The sequence below is a fragment of the Gallinula chloropus genome, assembly GCF_964237585.1.
Source record: "Gallinula chloropus genome assembly, chromosome: 9".
NCBI classification, from domain to species: domain Eukaryota; kingdom Metazoa; phylum Chordata; class Aves; order Gruiformes; family Rallidae; genus Gallinula; species Gallinula chloropus.
This window is the reverse complement of record NC_140094.1, coordinates 22,330,841-22,347,442: the sequence shown is the minus strand read 5'-3', so window position 1 is coordinate 22,347,442 and position 16,602 is coordinate 22,330,841. Positions and strand designations below refer to the sequence as shown.

Here is a 16,602-nt window from a genome sequence, read left to right as displayed (position 1 = left end):
CAATTTTTGATTTAATGGAAATGTTTTCTTCATGTAAGCATCAGAACCTTCCATCAGATCTAATGCTTGCCTTCTCTGTCGTGCAGCTTTCAGGCACAAGTGTCTGTTTTTCTGTAGTTAATATTTGAATAGATTAAAACTCTGGTGGTAGATGTCACAGCTGCGGTCTAAACTATGGGATGTGCAGCTAAATAAACTTGCTGTGCTGTGAGATGCTTTATCCAAGTCTTGTGAGTGTAGTGAATTTTGGATGCAGTCCAAAGGACTTGCATTGAACTTCATTTAATAGGTGTGAGCAACTAAACTAATAGGTACACTATACTTTACCAATATGCAAGGCAGCAGATTCAAAGGCAATCTTACAGGGCACAATTATTTTTCTTTAAGTATTTCTATTCTTTTTTGACCCAAATAATTCAAAAAGAGAATGTTGTGCATCAGTGGAACCGTGGCTTCGGAATGATGCTTGGGTTTCATAGCTACTCCAAGTTGCCATTGTCAGTAGCAGGCAAGATACATTATCTAACCAGAAAGATAAATATTGAAGGAAATTTAAGTTGGCTTGCTATATATTTAGGTCAACAAGATAAAATAGTTCAGACTTGCTCTGAGCTTTTAGCCTTAGTTGAGTTAGGGTATTCTACATGATGGATCTCACATCCTTGACGTGAGCTAAAATAGAGGGTCTTAGACGGTTTCAGTAGGCACTGTACATAGGCACATGTTAAGATAGTATATAGATGCCTATGGATATATGTGATTTGGCAGGACTTTTAGGTAGGTGCCTAAGTGGCATTGGAATTCGTGAACGTTAATACCATCCACTCACAATACACAAAGGGCATAGTCACGTGAAAAATTGCATGTGAGTGGCCCTGTGATATTTGAGACGTTAGGATAACTAATTCATTGCCTTTCTGCAAATGTACAAACCACTATGTAGGAAGGCATTTCTTTGCATTAACCAGCTGAGGGGATATTTCACGGTTGATTTACCAGTAGACTGTCTTCCTCCTTTCTTAACTTTCTGTGCAGGGTCTGGTACCTGTCCTGATAATTCTGTGTATTGCATCATTTATCTCTTTGAGAAATCTTACTGTGTCCATTTCAGCAGATTTCTGGGACTACCTATGAGACTACAAGGGCATCTTTTTTCTCAGGTGCTGCCATTATCTGTCTCTACCCCCTTCTGAAATCTCCATTACAAAGTAGTATTTTTCTTTCCTGATTTAACTTAGACACTCACTCACCTGAGCCTTGCTGACAAAGGGCTGCAGTGTCTAACTACAGGTGTGCTGCTAGGCAGAGATGATGAAGGAGATTCTGCAGGTAAGAGTAGGTGTCAGAGTGCATTTCAGGAAATGTCAAGACAAAGGATGGTTGTGATTAGCTTGTGGCTTGGTGCTATTACTGCTGAGACCAGCAGCAGCAGTTTGAAAGTGTTAGGATCACTCACCTGCAGTGTGAAAGGGGTGGAGGTTTTAGTTAGGGTCAGTCTCATTTTTCTGTGACCTGATGTGCATCTTGCAGCAGTGAAACATCTCTCCTTCTGTCATGCCATGCTTATTCTGGAGTGGAGGTTTGAATTCTTTTCCATCCTGCTGTGTGGTGGATTGATGGGCTTGTTTTGGTGGAGGGGGTTTAGTGGTTGGGGTTTTTTGGTGGAGTGTTATTTTTGTTTTTTCCCCTGCCCACTTTCACAGGTTTTGTTTTCATCCCATTTGGATGGAGATGAAATGGTGAGAACTGCTGAAATGCCAAGTACTTGAAGGCAATGGAGAAAGTCTTGCTACCTCTGCTGAAGTACAGGAATGTGGCTTGTTACAGTTGAGATAGTATCTGTTCTGCTGTAATAATGTTACTAGAAAGTCTGTTGCTACACTGGTCTATAGTGCTTTTAAGCCCTTTCTGGGTAGGTAATTTGACTTTTACATTTGCAAGACTTACTGCAGTGACTAGCACATGGTACACCTCATCAGGCTGCTGAGTTTCCATGCCAGAATCCATGTTATTTAATCCTTGTGTTAACTGTCTAGCCATTTCAGGTATTTGTTTTGCCCTGGATCTTCTGGGGGGAAAATGATTGTCACGTTTGCACATTTTCATATCGAACCCACTGCTGCCACAATGACATTTCTTTCAGTAGGCTGTAAGCACCTGAGCACTTACATAATTTTGAAAACAAGCTCTTAAGTCACTTAGATACTTAGCAGTCTTTGCATTCTGTGCTACAAATGGTATTTCAAAAGCAGTGTATCTAAGAGTTACTGTAAGCCCTGGTTTGCATTGAAATCCTGTAGAGAGTCGGGTTTGTAATGCAACGGCTATTGACAGGGAAGGTACAGATGAACTGAAAAAAATTGAAAACATATGTATGGACTTCAAGCACTCTCTTTATGAACAATCTCCAGAGGTCCCTCCCCTGCTTCTTTGCAAAACTGGATCTGGATATTAGTGTCTTTTCCTGCTTTTCAAACGAGGTGCAGTTTGCAAAGTGGATTAGGGTGCTGCATGTTTCTGTCTCTTTGTATCCTGGAGCGATGCTCTGCTGCCATTATGTCCCTCCGTAGAAGGATGTTGGATAAAATTATTATTGTGGAGTGAAAACAACTGAGAGCACATCTGGAAAAAACCAGAATGATAAAAAATGTGTTGGTTACAATGCATGTTACATGCATATGCTCCATTTTCAATAAGTGACATAAAAGACTGCTGCCTCAGTATATCTGTTATTAACAGTCAGATTGTGGGAAGTGAGACATTTGTTTCCTTCCCAATTCAAAATACCTGTTGGCAAATAGTATCCACGGGGATCTGTCTAAATGCTTTGTGTTAGTGATGCCAGTGTTTAATGGAACGTAGCATTTTCTGATACTGTGTGTTGAAAACTGAAATGCTGTACAGTGTACAAGGAGATCTCAGCTAAAAACCTGTTTTCAGAAGTGCTGCCCGTCTTTTAAAAAACAATTGTAATATAGTAAGCAGTGAAATGGGTGAATTAAATTTGAGAAGGTGCCGTAGATCTACTGACAACCATGAACTGCAGCAAGAAAGGATGAAGTTTAGCTAAGCCCTTATGCTGTCTTCCCCATGACTAACTCAAACCTGTTACGTGCAAAACTTTTGTCATTATGCTTTTCTAAATACTCAACTTTTAATGCCTTCAATTCAAAGCCCTAAATGATCAATCATTTAAAAATCAGGAATTTCTTCTGAAGTTTTTAGAAGAATTTTTCATTTCCTTAAACAAATTTGTTGGGAGGAGGAATGGGTGTTGGGGGGAGATATTTAGCTTGTCCAGTTACCTGCAAACAATCCATACTTTCTAGCAGGAGGATCTGTACTTTATCTAACTGCACATTTTTTAAGCTCTTGTAAGTCTTTCCTCTTCCTAGGCAGATTTTAATTATCTGGCTGCCTGACAGAAATTGAGAGCTCTTTATCTATGAACAGCAATGTTCTCTTGTTTCTGCTCACCTCAGTGCATTTTAACATGTAACCACTTGTAAATGGCAAGATACGGACAGTGGTTGGCCAAATTCTGAAATGTGTGGGTTTAGGTTCAGTCCTAATGGTGTGTTATTTCCTTCTCTTTTATCTTACTTTCCCTCCTTCCCTCCCATCCTCCTCCTGCCCCCCTTGATTTATAGTTTATTTCTCTACTGCAAGGACCTCTTTCCTGCATGAAAACTCTGATGCAGCATTTTAGGTGTCCAATATATGATTGCAAATTTACCAAAATAAGAACTCCCCAGATGTATGAACGTTTGAGAGCCTTTCCAAACAAATGAGGATATACCTAGGTAACAGCTCTCTCAAGGGCCAGTGTCACTCTTCTGCATTTGGAGCAGTCACAATGCAATGACAGCACTTAGAAAAGAGGTTCAGTTGGATTTCTGTTCAGAATGCTGTTTAACCTCAGATTTCCTCCATGCCTGTAAACAAGGCACGTAACTTCCTTGTGGCTGGCTTTCCCATTGCTGCTCTTCTCTGATTTCTGCAGACTGTATGAACACAGGTTCACGTGGAGGACAGCTACGGTTGGACTCGATAATCTCACAGGCCTTTTCCAACCTAGTAATTCTGTAACACAACAGAATTATGCTTGCATTGCTCACAAAATGGAGAGAGTATTAATAATACTGCAATACAATAGAAATTGGTAACCCCCTTTCAGTTCTATAAGATCTAGTGATACAGGACTTTAAAGCTATTTGGTTTATTGCCGTACAAATGACGTACCAGGAATGTGAGAATAAAAGGCAAGTAAATTCAACATCAGATTTGCATCCTTGGCAATCAAATGCAGAATTTACATTCCCTGCAAAATTTGCATCCCCTTCAGCAAAGAACTTTGGCACTTGTGTAAGGTTTGTTGAAGAAAATGGGGTGTGTCCAGTCAGTTCATGTAGCATACACTAGATTTCCAGTTTGAATTGCTGTGAAGTCCCAAGAGTTGAGGTAGAGGTGACCAGTGTAGACTGATGTTTCCAGTTTCATTGATATCCTGGAAAATACTGAATAAGAAGTGTTAAATGTTTTTCTCTTTTCTCTCTGTAGGATTTGTGTGTGATCAGCGTTGTGCTGTACCACAGCAAGTATTTTTCACTTCAAGACACCTTGCATTAGAGGATCATGGTAGACAGGTTGATTGTTTCTTTGAGGTAAGTGATGCAATAAGACATTTAAAATCATACTGATTATGCTCTTAAAACACTGCAGAAAATAGCACTTTGATGTTAAAAGTGTTTGTATTCTAGGACCAGATAATGAAGAACATGCATACCAGACATAGCATTCTTTGGTGACAGTAAAAAACCTGGTGTTCTCAGTGTTTATTTCTGTGACTGTCCTGTCACTGTGTGCCCACGTGATGGCATATATGATTGGGAAGGGTTCTTTGTGTTTGATGGGGCTGTACAACTACAGTCATGGGGCTTCAGTTAGTGGTTTACGTGTTTTAGTACCTGTGCTGCAGTTCATTCAGGGGTTTATATCATGCATTCCCAAAAGAGTTTGCCCATGGGCAAACATAGGAAAAACCTTTCAAAGGGCATTCCTGAAAAAGGAAACATTCAACTGGTCCTAAGCTGGTCTGTCCTGTTCTGTAGTTGGGCAAGCAGATTCTGAGGAAATCAGGCAGCTGTGGTGCTGCAGAAACAAAAGCTGACCTACAAGAGGAGTGGCAGTTGCGTGCTCTTTCGTTTAGATGGAGTTATTGTCAGTAACACCTCTAATCTAATCTTCCTTCTTGTGAATTTGACATGCATCTTTGAATTACAATTCTGGCACCCTCCTAATATTCCAGGGCAGATTACATATCAAAATGAATCTCTCACATACTACTGATGCTACCTGTGTTACCTTTCCTGTTGAGAGTTCTCCCTGCATAACTCCTCCCATGCTGTCCCAGACCTAGGTTGTTCTGCAGGCTTTAATTTGAGAGGAAGTTGGGAATATGAGACAAGAGCCAGCCATACTGCTCCTGGCAGCACTGGCCACTTGGGTGAAATACTTCTGCTTCTTTCCAGACAGTGCAGTTGGCTGTGATAACCCTTCATAAAATACAACTACTAAGTGACAGCAACCATGCAAGAGATCTACTTTGGTACTCTCTAGCTTTATTCATGGAGAGTCAATACTCATGGCAACGTCTGAGGAACAACTCCGAGTGGTGTTCCGAAATGAGGTGTTAAATAGCAAGCTTCTTGCTGTTCACCTTGCTCTGTCCCTCCCCCCCAAGTCAAGCAGAAATTGGGATTGTCAGTTAAAGAATACAAACATGTTTGCTCTTTGAAACTTAGGCTTTAAACTGTCAATCTACCAAATTTGCTTTAAAGCTTAATTAGTGCCATAACGTGGAGAGCATGGACTGTACCAGCAAGGTAGTATGGCTCTTAAACAGAGGGCTAAGTTAAACAGCCGTCAGACAGCTGCAATTGGTGCCTGACCTGTTTGTGTGTACTTGGAAAAGTTTGGCATTGTTTTAGGAGCACTTCTTTTTGGCTTTTTTGCACAGTAAGAATACCTGAAACAAACCCACTGAAATTGGAGAAGCCTATTTTTGTAGCTTGGGAGGCCTAACGTTAGTGAAGCATGACAAATAAAAAAGCCTAGTCCAGAGAAGTTAGCCAAAGCAAGCTACTGTGGGAAATAACATTAAAAAATTCAATTGTCACACTGATTTGAAGCTAGAGGCTTACCTCAGGATAGCTGAAGTATTACTGGCAGATTTCCTGTGTGTTTCAAAGAGTATGTTGATACCATTGTTTCTGAGAGATCCAATCACAGCTACAGAAGTGAACTTAAAACCTAGCTACATTGTCCATGAGCATGTACATACAGGTGGTGATTACAGTGCAACCCCATTAAAGAATGATCAGGAAAAGCATGGCCCAGAGTAATCACACATATACCTCAAGTTTGCATTTTAGAACCAAAAACTTTAATCTAGTAAGTAATTTGCTTTGAAGATTACTGTTCTCACTCAGCTCCCAACCTTGTGCATGATTTCAGAAGACTTTACACATGGAAATCTGTAGTTCTTCAGACTGATGAGAAAAAATCCTGTCCTTCTGTTGAGGATGAAAGCATTCATTTCCTTATGCAAAGCCTGAACTTTCTTTCACATGCTATGAGGGATCATAGGGAGCAGAAGACATAAGGGAGCAAGGAGTGGGTAGGAAGATTCTGAAAAGGAAGTGAAATAAGCTTTGTGGAGGACGTAGGCTGAGTCTGTCAGACTGAGCTTTGCCTACTTAGAAGCTTGGTGCGTTTTTGTTGATAATAGTTAGGAGGTGACTTGAGCACCTGGTAATGGGATATGCAGGTCAGAAAGGTCAGTTAAAGGCAGATCTGTTGATGTCTTTTGGAGGTCTGAGTTCTGTTTCTAGCTTTGATTGCAGGTGTGATTGGCAAACCAAATTCCGCACACCGCTCTGTCACTGGGCCTTGTCCTGACCTGCACATTTTGACTCTAACTGTGGTTTCTTTATAGCTCCTTACATTGTCTCTGATTGCAGCCACCTCCTCTGCATTTTGCTTTATCACAAATTATAGTTTTGTGAAATATAATACTTCCTTCTAATGGGCTCTTACAGTGTTTTATTTGGGATTGTTTTTCTAAATCGATGTAGCAGTAGGGAAGTAATGACTCTTTCTTGCCTTTGGGTGTTTTATTGCTTTGCGAGAGGTGCACAGATACAGGTCTTATGCAGTCAATACTTCCAAATGATTCATTTTGCTGTATGTTGGCAAGAACACACAGAGAAAACTCAGGAAAAACATTCTAGTAGAAGAATATTTGCATTGGTGGTAATGAAATGCTCAGTATAAACAAAAACCCACCCCTCTTTCTGTTTAGGAAGTCTGTCTCTGAAACTACCTGAAACAATGAGAAATACTTAAAGGGTTACTGTGTAGGGAGCAAAGGAAGGAGCTGTGAGTAGGAAGCACAGCTGGATATTGTCTGGTCCATTAGTTTGCAGATGGATTTTGTGTCCAAATCCATCAGTTTTACTTCTGCATTGAAATTCAGCAAATCGTTAGCAACTTTGCCCTTTATAGAGGGTCTGAAGCGTACTCTTTGTAGAGTGAAAAGTCAAACTCCTGGTAGAAATAAAGATGTCTTAATCCTACTTCTCCTACCTTTCTGTGTTTTCTGATGAAGGGACTTCCTAGAAGGGAGCAAATCAGTCCCCAGTGCAAATTATTGAAAAGAAAAGACTGAGTTAACTGAATCCTAACTTGTAGTGGGCTCGTAGCAGTCATTACAGTGGTGAAGCTTGACAGAACAAAGTTTGTTTGGGCTTGGTTCCCATTATGACTCCTTTCAGACTGAAGATGTGGGGACTGGGGTGATGCTTGGCTGCTTATCCTGAGTCTCTGGTGAGCCGTGGCCACAACTTTCCATCTTCTGTGCCCATTAGGTTATTCAGCTTCTACAGGTGTTAGGTAGCTGGGGAAGAACCCGTTTTCTGCAAAATCGTGCTGATTCTTTGCATGTTTCCTGTGTGCTGGAGATGGACTGCTCATCTGTAAAATGAGGAGCCAGAGCTGGGAACAGAGTTAGTCCATGGATGGGTGAATTCTTCCTTAGCACTTTAGAAAATTGTAAAGTGAGTGTCCCATTGACACCGAATGCTGAGGTGTTAAAATACGCACTGCCAAAGGTATTTTCATTTAAACCTAAAGTTATGTGACATACTCTCAGTGGATTCTACTTGGTACAGTTGTGCTTTATAGACAGACAAAATATGTGTGTACCTCATACTTCCTGCTGTGAAGAGAATGTCATAATGTTTCATACAGTTGAGTGAATCTGCTTTGGTTAGTAATGGTATTCAAGTGTCTAAAGAAGTCGCAGTATGAAGTCCTGTAATAGGTTGTAGATGTGTGGTTTGTATTAGTAGTAAATATATCTTCTGTTTGACTGTTTGCTTTTCCAGACTTCTCAGTTCCCTAGCAGTGCTGGGATTTCAGTTTGTCATCCCACAGCCTTCAATTGAACACAGAAAGGTAAGCATTAGAAATATTTGGACTTTGTTTACTCAAAGGTGAATATGGAAAACATTAGAGTACGATGCGTAAAGCAAGGCGATGTAAAGAAAAGAGGCTCATGGTTAACTCACTGACTGCTAGAAATAAAGTGATTCTATGGAGTGTTGTAGGTCACAAACAGCTTATCAGCTTATTCAAGCTTTGGAGAATTTTCATCATGTGAGACAGAGGGGAAGAATAATTCATGTCAGCGAGAGCAGCACTCAAACATGGAATGATTAAGCATCCAGTTGCTTGTGGGTAGCTCTTTCTCTCACTGAGATGGCAATGGCTGGAACAGCTCTATTGCTAGGTTTAAATTGCTAGATAGTGGAGCTGGAAACTGCTCAAGTTTCTTGATATGCTCTTGTGAATGGTGCACTCAACACAGATATTGGGATGTCTGAGAAGGCTGGCAGCCTGCACGCTTTTTGTCCTGCTCAGCATTAGTGAGGTCTCATCTGGAATGCTTAGGTTAGGTTTATTTCACTGCTTGTCAGGAAAGTAGCGGGCAATTCAGAGAGAAATGGGAGGCAGCAGTGGTTATCCTCAAGAGGTTTTAAAATCTTACCTCTGAGGGAAGTTTGAATGAGTTCAGGTTGTTTAGTCTAAAGATTAAGAGACTGGTAAGGAGGTAGATACATCCTTCAAATATTTCCAAGTGCTCAAGAGAAGTCTATTCATTCTCTCTGTGATGGGATAGATGAGAAGAAATTAATTTAAACTGGAGCTAGGGAAACTTAGGTTTGATCTTAGAAGAAACTTCTCATGGTAAGAACATAAAGAAGAGTAGATCATCTTGACTGAAAAATGTTCAGCATTTCCTTGATAGAGGTTTCTGTGAATGTGTTGGACAAATGTTTGTACTTGAATGATGTGTTGTTTGCTCTAGTGGAGACCTGAGGGGAAACCCCTTGAATGCTCTTCTGACTGTTTCTGGGCTGTGACCTTGTGTCTGTGTGGTTCTCATCTCTTAAGTGGTATTCAAATATAACCAGTTAATTGTTAAAGGTATCAAATTAATTATTTTTTAAAAGTTTGGGGTTTTTTTTCTGTAGATTTTCAAGTAATAATACAAATGCATATTTATTTTTAAACTTTTTTTTTTTTAAAGGAGATAAGAGGTTTTGGGGGTATACTTAATTTTTTATGTCCATATGCCACTCTCTTTAGGGTAAAAAATTGTTTGGACAATAACTCCATAGGTATGGACTAGAAACCTGAAGCTGTCCAATACTACATGACAGTAGCTGTCATGTTCAGCAACTTGTGCAACCTAAGACAAATTAAATGAGGTCAGTAATGATGCATCCTGAAACTGGCACAGTCCAATCTGCAGCATTTCTCAACCTGCCCAAGTGCTCTGTTCTAAACCTGAGCACAACGGGGATTTTTTAGATTGCTTGTGGTTTGTTGTGCAGTTGGGATGGTCAGTTTGCTACTACTCTGTTTGCAGTACTGTCTAATTAGGCATTCTTTTGTAACATTGACAGTGGAGAGAAGCTTCCAAATGGCCTTGGGGGGGAAAAAATCTACTAACTAAAATAGAGTAAGTCAGAGAAACAGTTGCTTCATTCTGTGAAGCTCCGGAATTAATTTTGGTAAAAGTAGATTCTTTGTTTTCAGTGGAATGAGAAAAGCCATGGGCTGAAGTGTCTTCTGTGCTAGTTCAAGGGACTGAAGGCACGGCACTAAGGGGCACAGTAACTACCTAGGAGCCCTTCTTTATACTCAAAACAGGAGAGGCAGAAGTTTCCTAGTGATGATCTCACAGAAGCCCCAAGTCTGACAGTGGGAGAGGATTCTGTTCACACCAAACTGTATTTAAACTGGAAGTCTGTATTTATTGAACTTTCCATGAACCTTCTGGCCCACCTGTCAGCTCCAGACAATGGGCTGTTAGCAGTTCCAAAGGCCAAGTCAGACATGTTCCTAACTGAGTGGGTTCTCAGCTTTGGAGCTCTGGAAGTTCTTCCTCTTCTTTTTATGCAGTAACCTGATGGGTGTTTGCTGGCATCCCTAGCCAGCATCTCTGGTGTATTTCTGCAGGGATCTCCCTCCTGTTTGTCATTATTCCCTCTAGGCAAGAGCAGGTCAGTTTTGCAGGAAGAAAGGGAGAGGAGGTGGAGGGAGACATTTGGTGAACAATATGTCATTTTAACAATATAATGAATAACAAAACTGGTGTTTGGTAACTTTCATATGCACACTCAGAGGGTACAGTATATAACCTGAGTAACTAGAGCTAAATTCTAATAAAAACTTAGATATATCCCAATCCTTATTGTGTGCTTATTTTGCAGCTTAAAGTTAAGCCCATGTGCATGGCTGATGCTTGAGTGTGCAGGGTTGAAGACTGTTTGGATTCTGTCTTGCTGCACCCTGCATGTGGTTATTTTTGCTCTGAAATTTATGGTCAGGGAAATAAAATCAGAGAATTGGACTTGGGTATTTGGCTGAGTAATTAATTAAAATATTTCCAAATATTTTCTTGCACTGAAACGTTTGGGAAAATGAACTAAACCCCAGGGTAATCCCCAAAGCAGTTGATGGAAATCCAGTTGTAACTGCTTTCTGCAAATGCTACTTTCTCTATATTTTAAAGAGTTGATATATTTTAATATTTTGGGGGGGGGGGGTGTTTGGATTTGGGGGGTTTTTGGGTGTTTGGGTTGTTTTTTTGAACTGATCTTCAAAGTCATACTAGTTTTAGGAAGGCCGACATAATGTAGATTTTTGAACAAGGAAAAAGGAGTTTATGTTAATCAAGCAGCTTTTTTTTTTTTTTTTAAAGGGAAATTTCACCAACAAAATCTGTAAGATTAGAGCTCAGCAGGTTGCTTTCCTCAGACATACAGGCAGAAGTCCATTTCTGGCCTGACAGCCTGGGGACTCAGTAGAAGTCTGCCATAGTTGGGAAATGCAAATAGTGAAGTTAAGACTTGAGGGGATAACAGGATCAAATGGGAAAGTTTGTTGTTTTTTGGGGTTTTTTTTTGTCTCATTTGCACTTTATTCTGTAACTCTTCTGCTTTCAGGACACACCTGCCCCCCCCAGCCTGAGACCAAATGAAATACTATTCCATTTCAGTTCCTCTGCTCTTGTTGCTCAGGGGAAACTTAAGCTTGGCTATTGAAGTAAAAGTGTTTTGAATGCTAGCTAGTAAGAAGGTACTTTTTTGTGGTAAAACATTTGACTGGGCAATATTTTCTGCTTTTAGGATTTTATAATTTTGGAATTAAAATCTTGGAAGCTTGACTGTCATACAAAGTCTGAACCCACCCATATGGAATTTCCAGTTTCAGAAATACCAGGCTGCCTGATTTTATTATGGAAGTCTCTTTTGTGCTGATCTACTTGAAACAATGCTTTCTGTCCTGTCAGTACTGCACAAAAAATTAAAGAACATCTTTACATCTTCCTACATCTGAACTTAGGGTACTTTTCTGTTAGTTAATCCTCTCTCTAAATAGCATATGTTCGGACACTAATACAGATACATACGACACAGTATCTTCATCATATGGAAATAATTCCTATCTAAAGGACTTAAGTCTTCTTGCTGAAGACCAGGGTTGTAGTATTGCTCATTTCAGTGTCTTGGAGGTTGAGTTTTTTTCATGATCTAACTTACTTATTTGTTCATGATAAAGAATTTCTAAAGTCACTGTATTCCTCCATAAAGCCAAAGTACCCACTGAGATTTGTAAAAAGGAGGAAATGTGATATGAAACCAAATAATTGCCTCTTGCATTAAAAAATCAACCAGGCTGTCTGAAACTGGTTAAACTGAAGTTTGCCTTAATGTTTGAACAATTAACTTTCCTCGTCCATCAATACCGGACATGTGAACAGTCCTCCTGCTGCTCATCATGCAGCCAAGCTCTCTGTTCTCTCCCTGTTGCTTACGTTATTGGACCTTATCTGTAAGTCTCATACTGTGCTGAACAGAAGGCTAACGGTGAACATAACAGGCCATCTCCTGGGCAACCTCTGAAGTCTCTATTCCCGGTTTTACAGAAGTCATTCTGATTTTAACTCTATGATATGTTGGTGTGTTAAGAAAGTAAACTGTAGTTTTATTTGTGCTATGTTTATTTTAGTAAAATTGGTAACATAAGTAGTAGTAAAGTTTGTCCAAATAAAATTTATGACATAAATATTGCTTTGCTTTAACATCTTTCTTCTATTACTGCATTAAATAGTAGCATTGAAGCAAGGGAGTTGCTTTGAGTTTACAAATATCTTCTTGTCACTCAGTTGTAGATTAGGATTTACTTTATTGGAGGTACAGTATATTAATAAACTAATTTTCAAGGTATGGAAGAAGTGTCAGAATTTATTATTACAAGCATTTAATTGGGACACTACAAATTTGAAGAATTTTGAGCCTTTTTAGTCTTAGTGTTGTTTATTTGTGCTGGTTCTAAATTCTGGTTCTCAAATGCATTCTGCAGTATACTTGTGTTTGGAGAGCGTGAGTTTTTTGAACATGGTTGGAGATGTGGGGGTTGGGTTTGGTTTTTTTTTTCCAGTGGACACAGAACTTTTCGTTACTTGCAGAAGGAGTAATTTCTGTGTTACCTCTGTATTCCTTTCTCTCCTTGAGTCCACCACATAATAGCCCTGTGTTGATTGAATTGGAAGAATATATTACATTGAATTGTTTACCAGAAACTCTCATAAACATATTAATCAGTCACTGTGGATTGGCCATATGTATGCAATTTCCCTTTGCTTCAAGACAAGATTATTAAAAATACTGTGTCTCTGCTTGCCTGCATCCATGCCCTTATTTAGAGTTTTTAAATTGCTTAACATTTGTTTGCTGTAAGACATGCCTTTTTCTGGGCAGTCATCTGTCTCCCTGAAGTTTGTTCTAGGAATGGAACATTCATATGTGACAAGTACAATAAAATGTCCAGTCTTAAAGGAATTCTAGCATGTTCTTAGGTTAATAGGACTGCCTTTTTATCAGGGGCAAAAGCAAGGACTCTAGTTTTGGTCTTGTTCTCCTGCTTTTGAAAAAATCTAGAAGTAGTCCACTGATTTCTTTTCATCTTTCTATCTTTGCTTTCCTTTGCAAGCTTGCTTACTTCCTCCAGTACACTGCACTACCACAAAGGGCTTAAGATGCTGGGAATGATTCCTCCTACTGGGAAAGAGGATGATGGAGATGCGAGTGTGGAGGTAGAGCGTACACAGAGGGTGATAATGGAGTACTATTTCAAGTGATAAGAATTTGGTTACTAAATCTGACTGTTGTGTAATTTTTAGGATTCATATAGGAATTCTCTATGTAAATGTGATCCTACACCTTAATTTGTACTGTAATAGTGATCGTGAATAGCAGTGTTTCTTAATTTCCATTGTTCTTTTACCCTGCCACACCCCATAAAAGTCACTATGCTGTTAACTGAAAAGGATACAGCTGCCTAATACTCTGACATCCTACGCACTGCTATAGAGTGAAATGTGGAGCATGAAGCAGGCCTGCTATATCCTTGAAGCACTGGGGGGGATTGGAGTTAGACAAAGTAGTTAATACCTAAGCTTGGCTTTTGGCCAGGGCTAATGCCTAATAGTTCTGAGTACCATGGGATCTCTACCAGAGCTGGGCACCACCTTGCTTGTATATATCCTGAGGATCAGAAGCGTGTGAGGGAAGGGAAGGCTGCGCTCTCCCTCACAGTGCAGGCTGCAGCTCTGCCGCAGGGTCAGCAGTGACCACAACCTGTAACTTGTCAGGACGTGCCGGGCTGGAGCTCAGCTCTTGCTAATGGGTCTGCTACAGAGTTAGGGTGGTTCTGTCCTGATGGGCTGCATACACGAAACTGAGTTGCACTAGAGCAGCTGAGTCCCCATGTCTCTCTGTACAGCTGCTCTGTGTGTGTTCCTTTGCAGGTTCTTTCCCTGTACTGTTGTCCTTGTTTAGGAGATCACTGCTGTCCCGTGTTACTGTATTTTTATATGCATCAGTTCTGTAAAACACTACCAACTGAAATGTTCTCTGTGTTCCTCTCACAGCGTTCCACTGGTCACTATGTCTGTTGGCCTTCAGCTCAGTTGCTTGACTTTTATTTATACACACACCTGCTGCTGCGTTCCTGGAAGCTTTGGTAAAACAGAACCTTTCTAGCTAACGGCGTTGCTGTTCTACTTATGGTGATCTTTAGGAAACTGGAGAGATGATTTAGTCTATGCCAAAACTTTTTCCTTTAATGCAACAATATTTAGAATAAGAGCTGAAAGAATTTTCTTGCTATCTCTCTGTTGTTGCTAATTCCCTGTCCTTGATGATATGGATTAAAATGATAAGGAAATAAAATTCTTCTTTGAGGGAGAGAGACAGGATAAGGATACATTATTTTATACAAATAGGCTCTTTGAAAAATCAAGGCCAGTGGTTTTGTTATTTTTAACCTGCTTTATCACAGACTTCTGAATTATTAATTAAAAAATACCGACTTCTTTAAGCTTGGAGTATGAGGGGCTTAAAGCCTGTTCTGTGTTTGTGCGGAAAAAAAATGAAAGGATCTTTGTTCAAGTTGGATTCCAGAGCAGGTGAACTAAAAGGTCATAGATAAGCTTCTCATCTTCCTTCAGAGCAGTATTGCATGCTGGTTCTGTCCAGGAGTTGCACTGGAGCAGCCGTAACGTTAAGAACCTTTTTGGATGCGCAGATGAGTGTTGTTAGGTAATGTCACTTTCTATTTTATGACAGCTTGTTCTCTCTGTTTCTGGAGTGGTGAGTGGATGACTCATTGAGACATCTTGGGAGGTGTTATGTCAGTTACTGAATAAACAAAATCCATGTTTCCACCACATGTGGCTCCCAAAGAATTTTTCTAAGTATAGAAATGTGATAGAATAGCAAGGTCTTTGTCACAGCTCAAAATGATTGACACGGCAAAGGCCTAGGGCAGTGCAAGCTGAGTGACATAGGTCATGGATGATAGTCAATGATCAGAAAATAGTTCATTAAAATAAAGAAGCCTCATTTGTGATAGGGTGGAGGCCTGATGCTTATCATCTTTACCTTACTGTAAATCAGAACCAATCCTTCTGGAGCTCAGGAGTGGTTATATGTAACTGGTAGGAGCGAGGCCAGGAGTGAGCCATCTGTTTACTGGGAAGTACCTAATGGTCTCACAGAAGAATGGAAAGAAACCAAAGCCTTAAGACACCAGGCTTACAGAGCACAGTGGAGGTGGTCTCGGTGTGAAAAAAATTAGACAAACTTGGAGGAAGCTTCAAGCTCTGCTGGCAAAGAAATGGTTCTGAATTTTTTTTTTCCAGAGCTGTTTACTTTCTAGACTATTTAAATAATGTTGAAGTTTCTTCAGATGTGGTCAAAGTTGGTAGAAGGGGCAGTTAAGCTTTCCAGGCATTGTAACTCCCTTCAGTGATTTGTGAATACAAAGGTCTTCTATTTCCAGGCTTTTTAGCCCTTTAATCTTCACAGGCACAGATGTTCAGACAGAGTTTTTATACAAAGAACGGAAACCCAAATCATTTAAGCTGGTAATATTTACACTTACCATGTACTGTAAAATTCAAATGGTTTACTACATCTCTGATTAAAGGCTTCCAAAATGCACTGAAGGATTAAAATAGCAGAGCATACGAACCAGTTAGACATGTATACATTGTGTCATGATGTTTTGTTTGGCCTCTGCTCCATTTTTCTGCTAGCCTTGAGAAGCTAGTTCTGAGAAGCTGTTGTCTGCAGTTTTTAGGGGCTTTTTGGTAGATTGTTTTTTATCAGCCACTGATGTTCCACATCTTTCTTGTAAGAGGCATAAAAAATAGGGTTGTTGCAAATGACTATCTGTAAAATGGACTGTAAAGACTTTCTGCTGGGCAATTGTTGTGGCTCTATAGGTATGGCCTTTATTGGAAATCAGCTGAGCTAATACGGGAAGAGTATTCCTTTAAGATGCTTAGACTGGTGAAAGAACTAAACCAGTTCCATGGATGTGTTTACAACACTGGCAGGGAAATATCATAATGTTACAATTGAACAGGTTCTAAAACTAGGCTGTAATTTCCTCAGCCTGCTG

General features: G+C 39.9%; 1 protein-coding gene across 1 annotated transcript in view; it reads left to right on the top strand.

Moving 5' to 3' along the window:
• Positions 1-4,635: 4,635 nt before the first annotated feature.
• The window catches only part of THSD4 (thrombospondin type 1 domain containing 4), a gene marked incomplete at its 5' end in the record, with an annotated part of 228,208 nt that continues 216,241 nt past the window's right edge, over positions 4,636-16,602 (top strand). Inside the window, 2 exons of the mRNA XM_084268361.1 lie at positions 4,636-4,664; positions 8,448-8,517. Of these exons, the coding sequence (XP_084124487.1) occupies positions 4,636-4,664; positions 8,448-8,517 (99 nt within the window). The remainder of the gene's footprint in view (positions 4,665-8,447; positions 8,518-16,602) is intronic.